At 37.6% G+C, this 18,115-nt stretch overlaps 1 protein-coding gene across 1 annotated transcript in view; it reads right to left on the bottom strand.

Moving 5' to 3' along the window:
- Window positions 1-18,115, bottom strand: part of DDX53 (DEAD-box helicase 53) — a 53,461-nt gene that overhangs the window by 24,914 nt on the left and 10,432 nt on the right. Inside the window, 1 exon segment of the mRNA XM_082375705.1 lies at window positions 1-18,115. This exon segment is cut by the window's left edge and continues 24,914 nt beyond it. Coding sequence (XP_082231831.1) covers window positions 17,627-18,115 — 489 coding nt within the window. The 3' untranslated portion in view covers window positions 1-17,626.

Below are 18,115 nucleotides of genomic sequence, written 5' to 3'. Positions count from 1 at the left end.
TAATAGTTGCATTAGTAAAGAAGGAAGCTATATTGTAAATTGTGGGGGAAATTATACAAATCTTCCCCTTTTGCCAGGTTTGTATTAATTCATTTATATGTGCAAAGCACTATTAAGATGAAGTTTATGGAGGTCGTATCTTCTTTTTACCATTCCTATGTATTTAAGAAAATCATATGAATGTTATATATCTAGAAATGGAAATAAAACAACTAGTCCTACAGAGCTGTAGTTCTCAAAATTCAGAATCACTTGGAGGGTTTGTTCAAACAAAAATAGCTGGGCCCTAAGAACAGCATTTCTGATTTAGTAAATTTTGGGTGAGGCCCCAGGTTTGAAATTTTAACAAGTTTCCAGGTGATTCTGATGCTGCTGGCTTTGGGGGTGTACTTTGATAGCCAGGGCTGAGGGTTTTACGCATTCAGCATTGTGAGCTATTGACTTTGAAGAAATTCTACCAAAGATCTTTCGTAAAAAGATCTTACTTCATAGGAGAAATAGCTATTTAGGTTATTAATGCAAGGTGGTATATCATTACTATGTGTAGCATACTTAGATATGTTTTCAGAGTTTCAATTTGAGTGTTGAGTTCCTCTTTCACCAAATAATGATGCTCTAAAAAAAAAAAAATTATGGCCCTAACTACCACCCAAGCCATTTGACACTTCTTTATCCATGAGTTGTAACTGCTCTAAATACACTCTTTCTATATGAACATATATTTTATATATACATCACATATATTATATATGTATACGTTATATATTTTTTATATATAGGAAAACAAATTTTAATAGTGTTAAAAGTTGTGGTTGCCTTCAGCCTAGGACCTTGCTACTGAAGTGTGGTCCTCAGGTCACCAGCACCAGCATCACCTGAGAAATGCTCCGTCCTGGGCCCTGCCCCCGATTGACTAAATTCAAATCTGCATTTTACCAAGATCTCTAGGTTATTCATTTTCACAGCACGGTTTGGGAAGATCAGTTCTAGGAATAATTTCATAATAAATCGAACTGGTGATTTCAGTGCAGAAGCAGAAACTTTTTGAAGAACACAATGGGAAACAACTGTGGATTGGCAGGCAGGCTGGGGTTATGAGACCTAATAAGGTGTTACAGCAGCTAGGAGGCAGGGAGGCACTGAGCGGTTGACCACTCTGACTCTGGTCATGCTGAGTTTTTCTATTTGTGTAAAAGAAACGCATCAATTAAATAGCCTGAGATTGTAAACAACAGGGAGAAAAATCAATTAGAACACCTTGGAGAGTGAGACAGTCTTGGGAAAATTCATTATCAGATAGCCAGCGTATCTTGAGAGGGAAGGTAAGTTATGACCTCTGCACATCAGCAACGAGTAATGCTCAGAAACTAATCATGGGGAAACTACTGCTTTTACCTAAGCCATTTGACACCATTTTATCCACAGATAGTAACTGTCCTAAATAGGCCTTGATCTCTTTGAGTTAAAGAAAATTGTACAAACTGGCCAGGACAAATGAGAGGTAAACAAGTTTAGCACTATTTATCTGTCACTTGGTTTTTCCACTATTTCTTATGTTTTGCTGGGTTTTGGGTTAAATGTGGCTTGTCCAATAATAGTAAATAGAAATAACACCATTTGCTGCATTTGAGATTTCAGTTCAGAGTAGCTTATTTTTATGAGTCCTGGGAAATTATCAGAATGGCTTTATAAAGCTTCAGTGTGACAAAGACAGTCTCCTGTGGTCTCCCTACTTCCCCTCCTCTACTCATACAGCCCTCTCTTCATCCTGTAGTTGGAGGGATCCTTTTATTGTCTTTTTTCTCTTTTTTAAAACTTTCCATTGTGGTTTATCACAGGATATTGAATATAGTTCCCTGTGCTATACAGTAGGACCTTGTTGTTTATCCATTCTGTATATAATAGTTTGCATCTGCTAATTCCAAACTCCCAATCCATCTGGAGGGATCCTTTTAAAAACGTAAGTTATAACATGCCATTCCTCTGCTGAAAACCCTCCAGGGTCATTCCATTGCACTTAAAATAAAATTCAGAATTCTTACCATGACCTCCAAGGTCATTGTCGGGTCCCTGGTTACTTCTGTCACTCTTGCTATTTCCTTCCCTCACACTATCCTTGTTCTCCTTGATTGACAAGTATGGTAGAGCCTCAGGGTCTTTGCATGTACTTCTTCACATGGCTCCCTTCCTCAGTTCTTCTGGGTTTCTGCTTCATTCGCCTTCATGTTGGGACTTCTCTGGCCACCCAGTCAGAAGTTGTACCCCTCTATTTTTGTAATCCTCTTGAACTTTGTTTTATTCATCTGGACGTGGTAGTAAATTTGCTTGTTGTCTCTCTCTTTCACTAGGCAAGCCTTGATCTGTTTTGCACCCCATTCTAATACTATGCCTGGCACATTGAAAGGGTTTAATAAATATTTATTGAGTGAGTTACGTAATCCAGTTAACTCATCATTCTGTTTAAGTATCCACATGATTTCTTTTTTGACACATCATAGCTCAATGAAGATATTTGCATAGTAGTGGGCTCTTGTTTCTTCCTTCTGTCTAAGGGTAGGACCACAGGAAGAAAACTATTTATTTATTGACTATTGCCTTGTACATTTATTATCTTATTATTTTTATTCACAACAATCTTGTGAAGAAGGCATTATTGTCCTCATTTTATAAATGAGTAAATGGAGACTTTGAGAGTTTACATGGTTTACCCAAATACAGAGAGCAAAAAAAGATGGTATTCTATAGAGTGTCACCATAAAGAAAATGAAATATACAGGACAGAGGGCTGACAAGAAGATACTAGCATCCTTAAACTTGACAAAGGATTAATATGCAGAATCAATACAGAACACCTAAAAATCAACTAGAGAAATATAGCCCCAAAGAAAATGGAGTAAAGACTCCATTTTACAAAAGGAGAGGCAGTTTACAAAAGAAGAGTTCTGACTGGTTGATAAACAGATGATGTTTCACCTGATTAGTAATCAGAAAACCACAAATTAAAACAAGATAACATTTCATACTCATCAGACCACTGAAAGAAAGCCTAACAGTATCAATTGTGGGGAAACAAGAATGCACATATTAAACTACTAGTTGGGGTGTAAGCTGGTTTAACCACTTTGAAGAGCTATTGGTAATATATAGTGAAGGTGAAGCTGTGCATAGTTTATGACCCAGAGGTTGCTCTTCTAAGTGATATTCAAAATACTTGATAACTGCTTTCAGAGGCACCAACCAATCAGAATTAAACATGCTGCAAATTACTGGCATGGTCATATTGGTGTATTTTATTTGAATAACAGTCCTGTATATGCCTTAGAGAAACTTCTACACACATGCGCAAAGAGACGAGTATAAGAATATTCGGAAGAGCATTGTTTGTAATACCAAAAAAAAAAAAAAAAAACCCTGCAAATAATCTGTATATCTGTCCCTAGAGTAATGAATAAATTGTCACATAGGCATAGAATGGCATGCTATTCAGCAATTTAGATGAATGAACCAGATCTACATAAATCAGCTTTGCTAAATTTTACTGCACAATGAGGAAAAAAGTTCAAAAGAATTCATATGGCATGACACCATTTTTGTAAAATTTAAAGCACGGAGAAAATACTATATATTGTTTGTGAGCACATGTCTATGTAATAAACATATAAAATATACATGGGAAGAATACACACCGACTTCGAGTAGTTAACCTGGAGTACAAAGAAGGGAAATACGATAAAGTAGAAGAATTGTAGCATTCCATAATCTTAAATTTCATCTTCATTTTTTAAAAATTTTCCCATCTTTATTTTTATTTTTTGGCCACACCAATGCAGCAGGCATGCGGGATCTTAGCTCCCCGACCAGGGATCGAACCCTTGCCCCCTGCATTGGGAGCGCAGAGTCTTAACCACTGGACCGCCAGGGAAGTCCCTTAAATTTCTTAGCAAAATAAATGTGATAAAATATTAAGATTTGCTAAATTTAGGTGTAGATGTCTGTTATTTTTAAAAATTTTCTGTATGTTTCTTTTTCTTTTTTTTTTTGCCACACTGTGCTGCTTGTGGATTTTAGTTCCCTGACCAGGAGTTGAACCTGGGCCCTCGGCAGTGAGAATGTGGAGTCCTAACCACTGGACCGCCAGGGAATTCCCTCATTTTTTTTAAAAAGTATATCAGTAACATGGTAGAGCTTGTACTGGACCCAGATCTGTTTGCTTTCAAAGCCAGAGAGCTTTTCATTACCTAAGCTCCAGAAGAAAGACCCTAGCCTGACCTCACAAGTGCAGCTGTCTCTTTCCAGTACTGTCAGGGGCATGGTTAGATACCAGTGTCACAATGATCAGTTTTTGGTGATAATCTCCCTGGAGGCCCCTGATCTATCCTAGGCCATATGATCTGATATCCAAGGGTAGTTCAGGTGGTCAAATGGTGGAATTGCTGGCAGAATAATGAATGCTTTCTTTGCATACTCCAGAGTCAAACGAATTAGGGCCCAGGTACGAGACTGGGATGTGTATACTTGCCAGAGACTCCATATTTTGGAAGTTCTGTCATCACTCTAAACATAGGGCTTTGTCTCTGCACGTACATTTTCTCACTTTGCTACTGCTAGGTAAAGCAGTCTGCACCAGCTCATGGCTGAGGGCTCAGGAAGCACCATGGCTTACCATGAAAACCTACAGAATTAGGTTTCTGAATAAACAATGGGCCTTGCCACCAGTGATGGAGATCATTTGCCCTGGCAATCTAGGCATGTAAAACCAGTGACCTAGGTCATTTCTTCTTTTCTCTGCACAAAATGTTGGTTGAGTTTAGAGTTTTCCTCTGTTTAGAGTTGGGATGGACAGGATGTATATAAAATGTTTAGGGTCAGAGAAATGGGGAGATGTTGGTCAAAGAGTATAAACTTCCAGTTATAAGATGAAGAAGTTCTGAGGAGCTAATGTTCAGCATGGTGATTATAGTTAATAATAATGTACTATATACATGAAAGCTGCTAAGAGAGTGGATATTAAATGTTCTCACCACAAAAAAGAAGTGGTAATTATGTGATGTGATGAAGTGTTAGGTATCGCCATGGTGGTAATCATTTTGCAACATATAAGTGTATCAAATCAACACGTTGTATACCTTAAACTTACACGATGCTGTATGCCAGTTATATCTCAATAAAGCTGGGGAAAAAGCCCTTCAGCTCCTAGCCCTACCATAATACTCGGTATGACTGAATATCTCAAAAAATACATACGGGCTGTCTATATGATAGCAGAGAAAATATTTTGCAAGAAAAATTCCATGAAACCGTTCCTCTGAACCAACCAGTTTTGCCTTTGAAACATCATTCCTTCAGAGGTTTAATCCACATTTAACCACATAGTTTATTTTCCTTCTTTTCAAGGTTCTTTGACCTCAAGTGATATTTTGTACAATTTTAAGATTTATATTTTCAGGCACAGCCAAGGTTGTACTCTAAGATATTTTCTGAAGCAGCCAGTGTGATTAATATTTATTTAGTTTTCTACATGGACTACTTAAATCTTATCATTGCAAACTGATATATTGAGCTAACCCATCAATAATAAATGAACAAGATATGATAATGAATTAGATCTGTAGTAAATAAGAAAACAAATCTATGTTGTATTTGAGAGAGTTACCGTAAATCAATTTCTTTGTGGGTTAGGATGATATAAAAAGTAGATAGTGCCAAGAAACAGCTTTGTCTTACCTAAATCACCAGTGTAAAGCTCAACATATATTTTTAGTGCTAATATATAAATATCTAAGTATGATTATATGATAATGAAACTAACTTTCATGTTATGGGGGCAGATAAATTTAAGTGATATGCGTTGTCTTATTTTAGACATGAAAGTTTATTAATTGAAAAGTTTCAGATTTTACAAAGAATAGGCTTGGGAAATTATATAAAAGTTATTGTGAGCACTGTCCTTGGAAAATAGTTATTAAAATTCATTAGAAGTAGATATTGCTCATCAGATGATCTTATGAAAGTTTCCAGAAATGGGATAAATAAAATATGTGGTAAAATAAATAATCATGGTTAAACCAATGAGTTGATTGTCTGGATAGTATGAAAATGCTCATATTTCAAATAAATGCCTAAAAAGAACTTTGATAGTCTCTGCATGACAACTAGAGCTGCTAACTGGATCTGTAACTTGATAAATATATGAGTTTTTTTTAGTAAGGAAAACAGTTTAATACTGTAGCCTTTAAGGTCCCTTTTCTCTTAAGTTCATCATCCCTCAAATACAGGAATGGGGTTCTAGCAGCTACGTTTTTGATAGAGAGCCCTGCTACCACCAGCCCTCCCACCTGCAACAGTTGTTTGGACCACAGGGGACACCTGATCCAAATTGGACCCATCAGATCCTCTGTTACAGAAATATAAACTGGGAGCTGAGACAGTCTAGCTCAATCTAGACTGATATCATGAACAGTTGTAATTTAAACCAGAGAGTTGTGGAATCAGCCAGCTTCCACCATGTGCATGGAAAAACAGCAAAAGGCAGCCTGTGGAGAGAGAAGACTGGAGCAGGCATGCAGAGAGAAAGAAAGGTCAAGAACATACATGTTCCACAGGTAGACCCAACAAGTGTCCTCTCCATGGAAGCACTTCCCAAAACAAAACTACCACATTTTGGAAATTCGTTTGTGATACATTAACATTTATTGGTAAGACTGATAGGTTGAATTGGTCTGAGTGTGACCATCATTTCCCCATATCATCTTCTCCTATTTTAAAAAACCACTGAGTATAATGTTAATATTCTTTTATACTGGGTGCTTTATATGTATATAATCTAATCTTCATGAAGTAGAAATTAAAACCATCCATCTTTTACAGCTGATAAAACCAAGACTTAGGGCCTTTATAGGACTTACCCAAATTCACGGAACTGAGACTCATATGCAGGTCTTTCAGACTCCTAAGACTTCACGCTTGACCATTATGTTATGCTTGAATCTGGGGGCAGCTACCAGTATCTTCTATAAAGGGGGAAAGATGTTTGTCTCTCATCTATAGGAATAGTAAGTTCAGCTTATTCTGCATATTATGCATGATGTTCTGAGCCCTGAATGACAGAGTGAGGTCTGGAGTAGGTAGTGGTCAGGCAGGCTGTGTGTTCTCAGCAGAACTGGACACACACACACAGAAGAAAGGGTAAGGAGGAGACTCTTTCCCAGAAGCAGAAAATGCTTGTTCCCTCTGGTTAACATCATTTTACAGTGTCTTATCCATGAGAGAGTAACGTTGAAATGGAATGTCACATGGTGCTTCATGGGAAGGCATTGTAAAAGAGTGTGTATGTTGTAGGAAAGGCCTACAAACATGACAAAAACAAATGCCTGGGAAGAGATGTGACAAGGCCACGTTCATTGACTCCAGAGAAAATTAAAATATTTATGGAAAATACCATATGGGTCTTCAGAGGATACAAGCCTAAAAGCAATTAGTTCAGGCTTCAAAGAGATTTTGCTGACTCTGAGAAATGGGTTCCAATTGAAACTTTAATTAGGACCCCAAAACACATCAGTGAACTTATTGCTGAAAGTTCACCACAAATTGCAAGCTTTGGATGATTGTATGGACTTTATTTAACCTGGGGAAACATCATTGCAGACATTTTACCCTGTTGGAAGGGCTCGAAGAAAACAGAAGTTTGCAGTAGAAGGGACCTGAAAGGGAACATTTACAGGTAGTGGTAAGCAGTAACAGGCTTGTGCTATTGTTTGTGTGCTAGGTGAGGAGGAGATGTCAAAGATTACAGTTTTGTGAACTTGAATGGCACTGACCAGCTTCAGCAATACTTGGGAAGTGAAATGGAGGAGTCAGCATAAAGAGAGAGGACCAGTTCTTCCATCTTTCCACTTAATTATAGATTTTTATCCAATGAATACACCAAGAAATCCTGAATTACCATTTTTTTTTAAATTAAGGGCAAGGTGCTTAGGGTACAGGAAGGGAGGGGAGAGGGAGAGAAATGTTTTGCTGAATTTCTTAATCTTTTAGAAAATACTTGCTCTTTGCTTTGTTTTTTTTTTTTTTTGAATTGGATTTTCCAGCTCAGGTGGAAAAGCCAAGATGGTCCATCAATTCCTCTCTCCTTATTCCCTTCTGTGTGAAAAGATTTTTTAAAAATCCCTTGTGTTCAAGAGAAGATTCCCGTTGCTTTTGTCTATGTATCTCCATTAGGTAGAATTATTCACTCTGAGCCCCTCAAGGTTGTTGATTGCAAGGAATTCTCTGGTCGGCTACATTTCAAATCTGTCAGAGCCAGTGATGTACTCCAGGTGCATGCAAGTGTGAGTGCTGTTAAAGCTGTTGGTTCAGATGACCTTGATATTGGGTCGCAAGTTCTCTACTCTGCTGCTCAAGTTCTCTACTCTGCTGGTTTCTCACCTCCTCCTCTAATTGCTGCTGTCCGTCCAAAAGCTGAGCTTGCTTGATATGCTTCCAATTTTTAAAAATAAAATTACAGCAATTCCCCGTAGAATCCTGTGTTTTTAGTGTCCCCATTAAATAAGCATCTAGAGGAAGAGTTTTATTTGCTTATTGTAGTCAACTCTCATCCTAGTAAAGTACACCTCATTGGAGCCTCTTAGTAATGGAAAATTCACTGTCTCAACAGGAGGTACCGTCGGGCGATTTTTCCTATTTATCAGTTAAGATGCTTTGGATAATATAATACTCAACGAATAATGACTTAATCATTTGTTATTTCATATTACGCAAAGTTCAGAGGTAGGAGATTCCTGGGTGTTCTTGTTGGGTCCAGTACTTACTGGATGTAGCACCTCTGAAAGATAAAGAGGAGAAGGATCAGGAGTAGTCAGAGAGAGTCGTTGACCACTGCCCACATCTGATACCTTGAAAGAAGAGGGAAAAGGAAGAAGGGTTGGGTAGGAAAGAGCCTAAGACTACAGTGAGGCTCTGAGAAACCCACAGCCAGCCCAGCAGAGCGTGGAAATATGGCCCATAGAGGAGTCCCATGTTGGGCAGAAATGACTGGGCCCCAGTGCCCCACTGTGCTCAGTTATTGGCTAGGACTTTCTGGAAGGGCTTGGCCTCAGCTCAGATGCTGCCATTGATTGCTCACACCTGGGGGCTATCAGCTAACTGCACTCGTTGCAACTGACCAGCGAGCTCTTTCTTAAACAGAGAAAGCGTCACACCTCCATAGCTGCCGCATGGCTTCTCATTCAGCAGCAGTTATGTCATCCGGGATCCAGTTGCTTTCCAAATTTACATCCGGCCGTGCTTAGCACGTTGGTAGTCTTCAGATTTATTTCCTCGTTGTCTAAAAATGACTGTCACAACCTCATGTCTTTGCACAACTATGTACAAAAGCAGGAAGGAGAGCTCATCCTTACATGCCTCTTAAGGGAGGAAGATCTTTCTTTAAAGTTGCCAAGCAGACTTTCCTGTCAGTCCCATAGGCCAAATTTGAGTCACGTGCCTATGCTTTAGCTGCAAGGGAGGCTAGGAAAGTGAATTCCTGGCTTTTTCAACTTAATAATGGGCAGTGGGTCATGCCAGCAAGTAGAACGGGGCATAGGAAGGAGGTGGTGTGGGTAATTATTTGGCAGGTAAACCACCAGTGGCGGCCACCCTGAGTACTGCTAAGGTGGCACTTCATAATTTTATTGCCAGAAGTTCAGATGTTAGAGGTTATAAATTGATTACTGAATTTATGACTTGTTATACTGGCAGATTCTCTTGTTTATCTTGCACTCCCATCCCTTCCCCTCAGACGGGAATATGAAGGCTTTATTGCAGTCTTTCTTCATATCATTTCTTACTTTTCTTGTATTGTTGTTGTGGCTCATAGTTTACTAAATGCCTAAGTGAACAGATGCCAACCGTACTATTAAGACTCATCTTTTAAAAGGACTTCTGAAAAGCTTGATTGCATTAATCAATGATTGTAGTTCTGTCATTTTAAACTTCCAGTTTACCACGCAGGTTTCTCCATTGCTAGAAAACTACAGAGACACTAGGCCTGGGGAGGAGAGTAAGGAAAACTTTACCTAATGTGAAAATACCTGCGCAGGGTACTTTTTTGTACAAAATGAGGTACCCCTGTGCTTTCCCTAATAATGTTTCTCTCATCTGTCCTTTGTTTCTGTGTACTTTACCTTGTTTCTTTATTGAATCTCTAATTTTCAGCACGGAGCTAGTTAGCTCTACTATTTACCTACTGTTTGAACTTGGGAAAGCTATGTGACCTCTCTGAGCATTTGTCTCCTGACCTGTAAAATGAGATAAAAATGCCCCTTCATGTGGGTGCACAAACAATAATCATCATGTCCTTCTCCTCCTCCTCCTCTTCTTCTTGCTCATTTACATAATGGCATCAGAAAGATATTTCTTTACATGGACAGAATTCATAATATCTGTATAAGTAATTATGTCTTTCTTTTTTTACTTTTTCATGCAGTTATTGGATTTTTCCTAAAAAGAAAACAATTCCAAATTTTGCAAGTAAAATCAAAAAGAACCCACAAATTTTCTTTCTGTGCAAATGTAGATTTCTGTGAGATTCTCCAGTTTGTTTTCTTGAAAAAGAAGATGGAATGGTCAAGTCTCAGACTTAATCTTGATAATACATATACCATCTCCAGGAGTCATACATAAAATACTTTTTATTACAAATGTAAGAGAACTTCATAATTGATTCTTTTTCCCAACCTTGCTCCCCATTATTAATAATTTGGTGTATCCTGACAAATTTGTCCCTAAGTACTGACAAACACGCATGGGATATTTACACATACAGTTAGTATTTTTAAATAAAAGTGGAGTCATATTCTTCAACAGTACTGCAACATCATTTTTTTCTTTTAACAACATCATCTGATCATTTTTGAGTTTTTATTTTGATTATGAGTTAGCAATCCTGATGGTGAAATCCATGTAATTATACAAACAAAAAACAAAGAAACAGAACTGGAGTTCCCGTTGGTCACATGTGAAAGGACAACATAAAAAAGGATCTCTAAGTTGGAAGCCACGCTCTATTCTTTTCTTTCTTTTTTATTAACAGTTTTATTGAGGTATTATTGATATACAAAGAATTGCACATATATAATGCATACAATTTGATGAGTTTGGACATATGCAAACACCCATGATACTCTCACCACAAACAGGGAAATAGACACATCCGACACCTAAAATTTCCTGTGTCCCTTTGTTTATTTGTTTTTGTTTTTTTGTGGTAAGAACACAACATTATTCTTATTACTGAACAGAAGGTGAGGTGTAGGCAAGTAGATGTTACCAGACAAAACAGGGAACAGAAATAGAAAAGCTTACTTTTGATCAATGAAAATAAAACAATGCACTATTTCCCTCGCTTCCTCCCTTCCCCCTTTCCTTCCTTCCTCCCTTCCTCCCTTCTTCCCTTCCTTCCTTCCTTCCTTCCTTCCTTCCTTCCTTCCTTCCTTCTCTCCCTTATTAATTCATTCAGATATTTACTGTGCTCCTACTGGGTTCCACAGGCATCGTTTTTCGCACTTCAGATGCAGTGGTGGAAAAGAGACAAGTTTCCTATTAATGATTTTTACATTTTAACGTGTGAAACAGAAGAGATGATTGTATTTTGAATACCTTCAACTACAATGCCTCTTGAATTAATTTCTTCAGTTATTCAAAAGTTATGTTCAACGTCATCTAAAAATTTTTTTTGAGGTATAGTTGATTTACAATGTTGTGTTAAGTTTCTGGTGCACAGCAAAGTGATTCAGTTATATGTATTTTTTTTCATATTCTTTTCCATTATGGTTTATTACAGGATATTGAATGTAGTCTCCTGTGCTATACAGTAAGACCTAGTTCTTTATTTATATAGTAGTTTGTGTATGCTAATCCCAAATTCCTAATTTATCCCTCCCCTCTCCCTTCCCCTTTGGTAAACGTAAGTCTGTTCTCTATATCTGTGAGTCTGTTTCTGTTTCGTAGATAAGTTCATTTCTGTCATATTTTAGATTCCACATATGTGGTATCATATGATATCTGTCTTTCTCTGTCTTACTTACTTCACTTAGTCTGACAATCTCTAGGTCCATCTGTGTTGCTGCAAACGGCATTATTTCATTCTTTTTTTTGGCTGAATAGTATTCCATTCTATATATATACACCACATCTTCTTTATCCACTCCTCTGGTGATGGACATTTAGGTTGTTTCCATGTCTTGACTATTGTAAATAGTGCTGCTATGAACAATGGGGTGCATGTATCTTTTCAAATTAGCATTTTCTCCGGATATATCAGCATCATTTTAATTATAATAAAGGTAATGTTATTTTGTAGAAATTTTAGAAAATAAAATAAGAATTAAACCCACCTATAACTGCATAATGTAGAAAATTATGACTATCGGTGTGTGTCTGTGTGCATCCAGCTCATCTGTTTTTTTTCCTATATTGATATATGGACCGATGTAATTTTCTAAAAATGAGATGATTTTATAAACCACTTTCCTTTAAATATTCTTTAAGAACATGATTTCTACTATTCCAAATCAGGAATAGATATGCTGCAATTAACTAGTACCCTATCATTGGACTTTGAGGGTTTTTTCAAAAATGAATTATTTTAAGCAACCCAATGGTAAATAGCCTTGTATATACATCTTGGTATGTATATATAATCCTTAGGGATATATAGGGTCCAAGTCTATTAAACATATGCAGATTTTATGCATAATCTCAACTGTCCCTCCAAGGAACATACTTTTACAAAATTATAATTTATTAATGTTTATTTCCCTGCATTGCTACTAGTATTAGGTATTCCCAGGTTTTTTCTAATTACAGCCAGTTTTTCTAGAGAAAAAAGTTATATCATTGGTTTAATTTCCATTCTATTGTTTATAAAGAAGTTAAGCACTTTTTTACATGTTAATTGTTCACTTATTTGTCTGTTTGGTGAATTGTCCTTTACATTTCTGCCCATATATCTATTTTGGGATTCATCCTTCATTTTTTGTTTGTAAAAATCTCTGTACATTAAATATAAATAACTGAGTGTGTGATATATTTTAAATTATTTTTCTTGTGTTTCCTTTGCCTTTTATAGTATTTTTGGCATTTCATGTTTACATTGTTAAACCTATTAATATTTACCTTGCATTTTCTGTGGTTGCTTCTATGTTTAAAATTTTTTTCCACTTTGATATCAGAAATTATATTCCTATATGATCTTCAAGGTTTTTTTTGTTTTTTTAAATTTTATGTGTGTATTTATTTATTTATTTATTTTTGGCTGTGTTGGGTCTTCGTTTCTGTGCGAGGGCTTTCTCTAGTTGCGGCGAGCGGGGGCCACTCTTCATCACGGTGCGCGGGCCTCTCACTGTCATGGCCTCTCTTGTTGCGGAGCACAGACTCCAGACGCGCAGGCTCAGCAACTGTGGCTCACGGGCCTAGCTGCTCCGCGGCACGTGGGATCTTCCCAGACCAGGGCTCGAACCCGTGTCCCCTGCATTGGCAGGCAGATTCTCAACCACTGCGCCACCAGGGAAGCCCAGATCTTCAAGTTTTTAATTTTTATAAAAAGCCAGAATCTAGTGGGGTGTTTTTTAATAGTAGGAGTTCTGTGGTTGATCAGTTGTCCTGATATGTATTGTATGTATGTATGTATTATATATTTTTTAATTTTTAAAAATTTGTTTTGGGACAGACTTTTCTTTCTTCACTGATTAAAAAAATTCCACCTTTATACTAGCTTCTTATGCAGATTTATCTCTGGATGGTTCTCTCATGATTTGTTAGTTATATAGGATAAAGCTGTTTAAGCTGTTATATATTTTTAATGTATTTAAATATTTGATAGTGCAATTCATCTTAATTACTTTGAATTTTTCAAATTGTCTCTGTAGGTATGCCAACTATTATGGTGCACATGTCAACATTATTGGTAGGTAGAGAGAGCTACAGAAGTTTTGAAATGGAGGAGAGCAGATAGGATCTTGGGGAAGATGTAGCACTTGGGCTGGACCCAGAATGATGAATCTGATTTGACCTGGCAGAGTGGAAGAAGAAAGGACATTCCAGACAGGGGGAAGCAATGGGAGTAATGGCACCCAGAATTGTAAACAAACATTATATAATGGGTGATGGGAGAGGCAAGATGGACGGGATCTAATATGTGTTGAGTACCTACTGAATGTTAATTATCATGCTAAGCATTTTATAGAAATAACTCTGAGGTCAGCTGAATCCTCATACTTTGTCTCTGGTGTCAGTGCCCTGCGTTTACTCTGTTCCAATTTAGACACACAACTCAATATTTATGTGAGTTTCTAAAAAACAGTTCACTCACAAAAAGTTTGTTGGTCGATGTAAACCACAGTTTCTTGACCTCAATACTATAGACTTTTTGGGCTAAAAAAAAAATCCATCGTTGTAGGGTGTTGTTCTGTGTATTATAGGATGTTTATTCCTGACCTCTACCCACTAGATGATAGTAGCAATCTTGCTGCCTACATGGGACAACGAAAAATGTTTCCAGACATTGCCAAATATCCCCTAGGGGGCAAAATCGACTCTGATTGACAGTCATTGATACAGATTATACCAAAGATAATGAAAGTTGATGGAGAATTTTATATTGAAGAGTGTACAAGAAATACGTATTCTTTTCATTTTCCTGGCTGAACTCCCTTCTTGGTTTCTCCGCAGTTGACTTTGGAGGGGGGGATGTTTTGCTTAATGTATTGCAAGGTTTAACTACGGCACTGCTGACATTTTGACCACATAATTCTTTGTTTGGGGGGTTGTCCTGTGCATTATGGGATGTTTAGCAGCACCACTGGGCTCTACCCAGGAGAGGCCAATACCCCTCCCCCGGAGCTGTGCCAGCCAAATCTGTCTCCAGATACTGGCAAAATTGGCCTTGGTGGAGAACCACTGATGCAGACTATACCAAGGATAGGAAAGTTGTAGGGTTATATTCTGTACAACCCACACGATATAATTTTAAAATCCTCTATTTTTTCCTCCGAAGTTCTTTCTTGGTTACTATGAGATTTGTTTTGTTCTGCTTATGCTCTCTCAGGGATTCTCCATCTCGGCATTATTGATGTTGTGGACCAAATAATCCTCTGTGTGTGGGCGCTGTCCTGTAGATTGTAGGGTGTTCAGCAGCATCCCTGGCCTCTACCCACTAGGCACCAGCAGCACCCCACACCCCCAGTAGTTAAAACAACCCATACTGTCTTCACATGTGGTTAAGTGTGTCCTGGAAGAAAGGGGCAAAAATGCCCCTGGTTGAGAACCACTGTTGTATTAATATTTCTACTTAGCTTTCCCTGTACAGTAGCTCTTCTTTTCAGCCTTTTCTTTAAGAAGAAATGTATGTTTCTTTCCTCTTCTTCCTCATTGAGTGATAATTTTTGTTGTTACTTGAACGTGATTGAGGAACCTCACTTTCTATCTCAAATGGTTTAATTGTTACCCTTTTCTCTAACAAATACAGCATTGCCCCTAAGAGGAATTCTGGCAAATAACATATACTCCAACTTGCTAAACATTCATCATTTCTCCTCCGAGTGAACAAGAACAGGCCATTTGAGCTTCTCTCACAGGTTCTGCTATAGACTGCTCTTGCATTAGGGTAAATTGGCACATACTTCTCTATTTCACTAAATCTGAACATGTGGGCGATCTCAAGACAAGCATATTGCCTTGCACATAGTAACTTGTATTGACGTAAAAAGAATGGAAATATTGGAATCTGGCACATCAGGGTTAAAATAGCACATAATTCCTCTTTAACCAGATTTAGTAACCTTAGGCAAGTTAGTTCCTCTGACATTCTTTTCATCTTCTGCAAAATAGGGGTAAGATTACCCTCTAAGTGAGTTTTAATTTATTTATTTTTATTTATTTATGGCTGTGTTGGGTCTTCGTTTCTGTGCGAGGGCTTTCTCTAGTTGCGGCAAGAGGGGGCCACTCTTCATCGCGGTGCGCGGGCCTCTCACTGTCGCGGCCTCTCTTGTTGCGGAGCACAGGCTCCAGACGCGCAGGCTCAGTAATTGTGCCTCACGGGCCCAGCTGCTCTGCGGCATGTGGGATCTTCCCAGACCAGGGCTCGAACCCGTGTGTCCTGCCTTGGCAGGCAGATTCTCAATCACTGTGCCACCAGGGAAGCCTTCTAAGTGGGTTTTAAATAAAGATTATCAATTACAAAACAAAGCACCTGGTATATATCCGACACTCAAAAATGTTAACCATTGTTCTTAATTTTATCAAGAGATATCGATGTCTTTATAACAAGCCTTTAAAGTCAGACTCTAAACCTTAAACACCTATACCTAGAATGTTTACCTCTTTATTTCACTTAATTTCGGAATTTTTGTTGCAGTTACAGCTAAGGCATGCTGGGAATAAAGATTGCTGGATGATTTTTTTTTTTTATTTGCCAGAAGTTTTAAGGCTTGACTAATTATAATGTTCTCATAGACACTGAATTATAAAATTCAGCGTCATTGTGAGGATATTTTCTTGCAATGTGAGAAGATGCATATTGCTTCTAAATGAAAGGTAAGAGAGAGAATTATAGATTTAGGAATTGTACTAAACTTGGTTCCTGTGCCAAAAATGTCGGGGGTTTTTAATGTTTTTCCCAGTACAGAAGAGAGATTTTTCTTTCACATTAATTTTTCTTCTGATGTGTATATGTGGTTTTGACCTTTTCGAGACAAATTGAAAAATAAGATGAAAAGAAAGTAAAGACAACCTGTGAGTCACATTTCAAAAATCAATAGAAGTGCAGAATGCACTATTCTGGTCATCAAAAGGGGTTTCATTGTTCAATTTGTTACACCAAGATGTGATTTTCCCCCAGGTTAGAAAATAAAGTGTTAATATAAGGCTGGGATACACAGTTTGGTTATAATATCATAGAATTTAGTGGTGAAGGAGACCCCTAAATTATTTCATATAACCACCCCAATTTATTAGTGAAAAAAAGTGTGGGCTACAGAAGGCAAGTGACCTCCCCAGAATTTTTAACCAGTGGTTAGTGAGAATTCATTTGAGGATCTGATTCCCAGTGAGTCAGACACTCTGCTCTATTAGTCACATCTATCGGAAAAAAGAGAATTATGGAATCTTCTAAAAGATTGAGCATTCATTTTCTAATGAATGTTAAAAATTAGGGAATGATAGTGGAAATATTTTTAGGAATCGTGTCACCAACCACTGGGGGAAATAAAATATTTTGACTGGGATAAGCTTGATGAAAACTATGTTTCAATCCAGTACAACTATTTTAAAACAAGAAAAGCACCATTGTTGTCTTCTACCAAGTCTTTTAGAGAAGACACAGCTGGACGTGGCAGGCTATAAAAGAAAGTAGACTTTAACAAGCACAAAACACTCTCTCATTTTCAAAACACTTTTGATTTTATTAAGGAACATGCATTGAAAGCTTGGTGGTATTATTTAAGAATTTGGTTAAATGTTTTCTAACTGCCAGTAGGTTTCCAGTACTTCCTTATGTAACATGATTACTGCATAACTTGAACATATCTTGAATCTTCTAGCAGCCTGGTACAACTTTTCAATGTAGACATCAGTAAAACTTTCTGGATTTTTCTTAAGATTTTCTTGATTTATTTTTTGGGTCCCTTTTTTGTCTAGGTAATTTGTATCGCTCAGCCATCGATACAAGATCTTCTGGGACACTCTGATTTGCTCTTTGCAGAACTTTAATCAATTTACCGGCAATCTTCCAATCACCTTGAGTCATAAGGGTAACTGATACGCCCATCTCTCCTGCTCTTCCAGTACGCCCTACTCTGTGTACATATTCTTCAGTATTCCATGGAGAATTGTAATTATATACGTGTGTGACATCACTAATATCGAGGCCTCGGGATGCTAAATCAGTAGCAATCAGTATTTTCACTTTTCCACTTTTAAAGTCCTCTAATGCTTGCTCACGATTACTCTGTTCTCTGTCACTGTGCAGGGATTGTACAGTTATGCCTTGGTTACTTAAATCGCTTGATAAGTCATCAGCAACAAGTTTTCTGCTGACAAACACAATGACTTTGTCTTTGGGTGACAAGCTCTGTAGGAATTC

Source organism: Balaenoptera borealis (assembly GCF_965194805.1).
Source record: "Balaenoptera borealis genome assembly, chromosome: X".
In the NCBI taxonomy this organism is placed as follows: Eukaryota; Metazoa; Chordata; class Mammalia; order Artiodactyla; family Balaenopteridae; genus Balaenoptera; species Balaenoptera borealis.
Note: the sequence above shows the minus strand (reverse complement) of the source record. Positions and strands in the feature narration are given on the sequence as shown.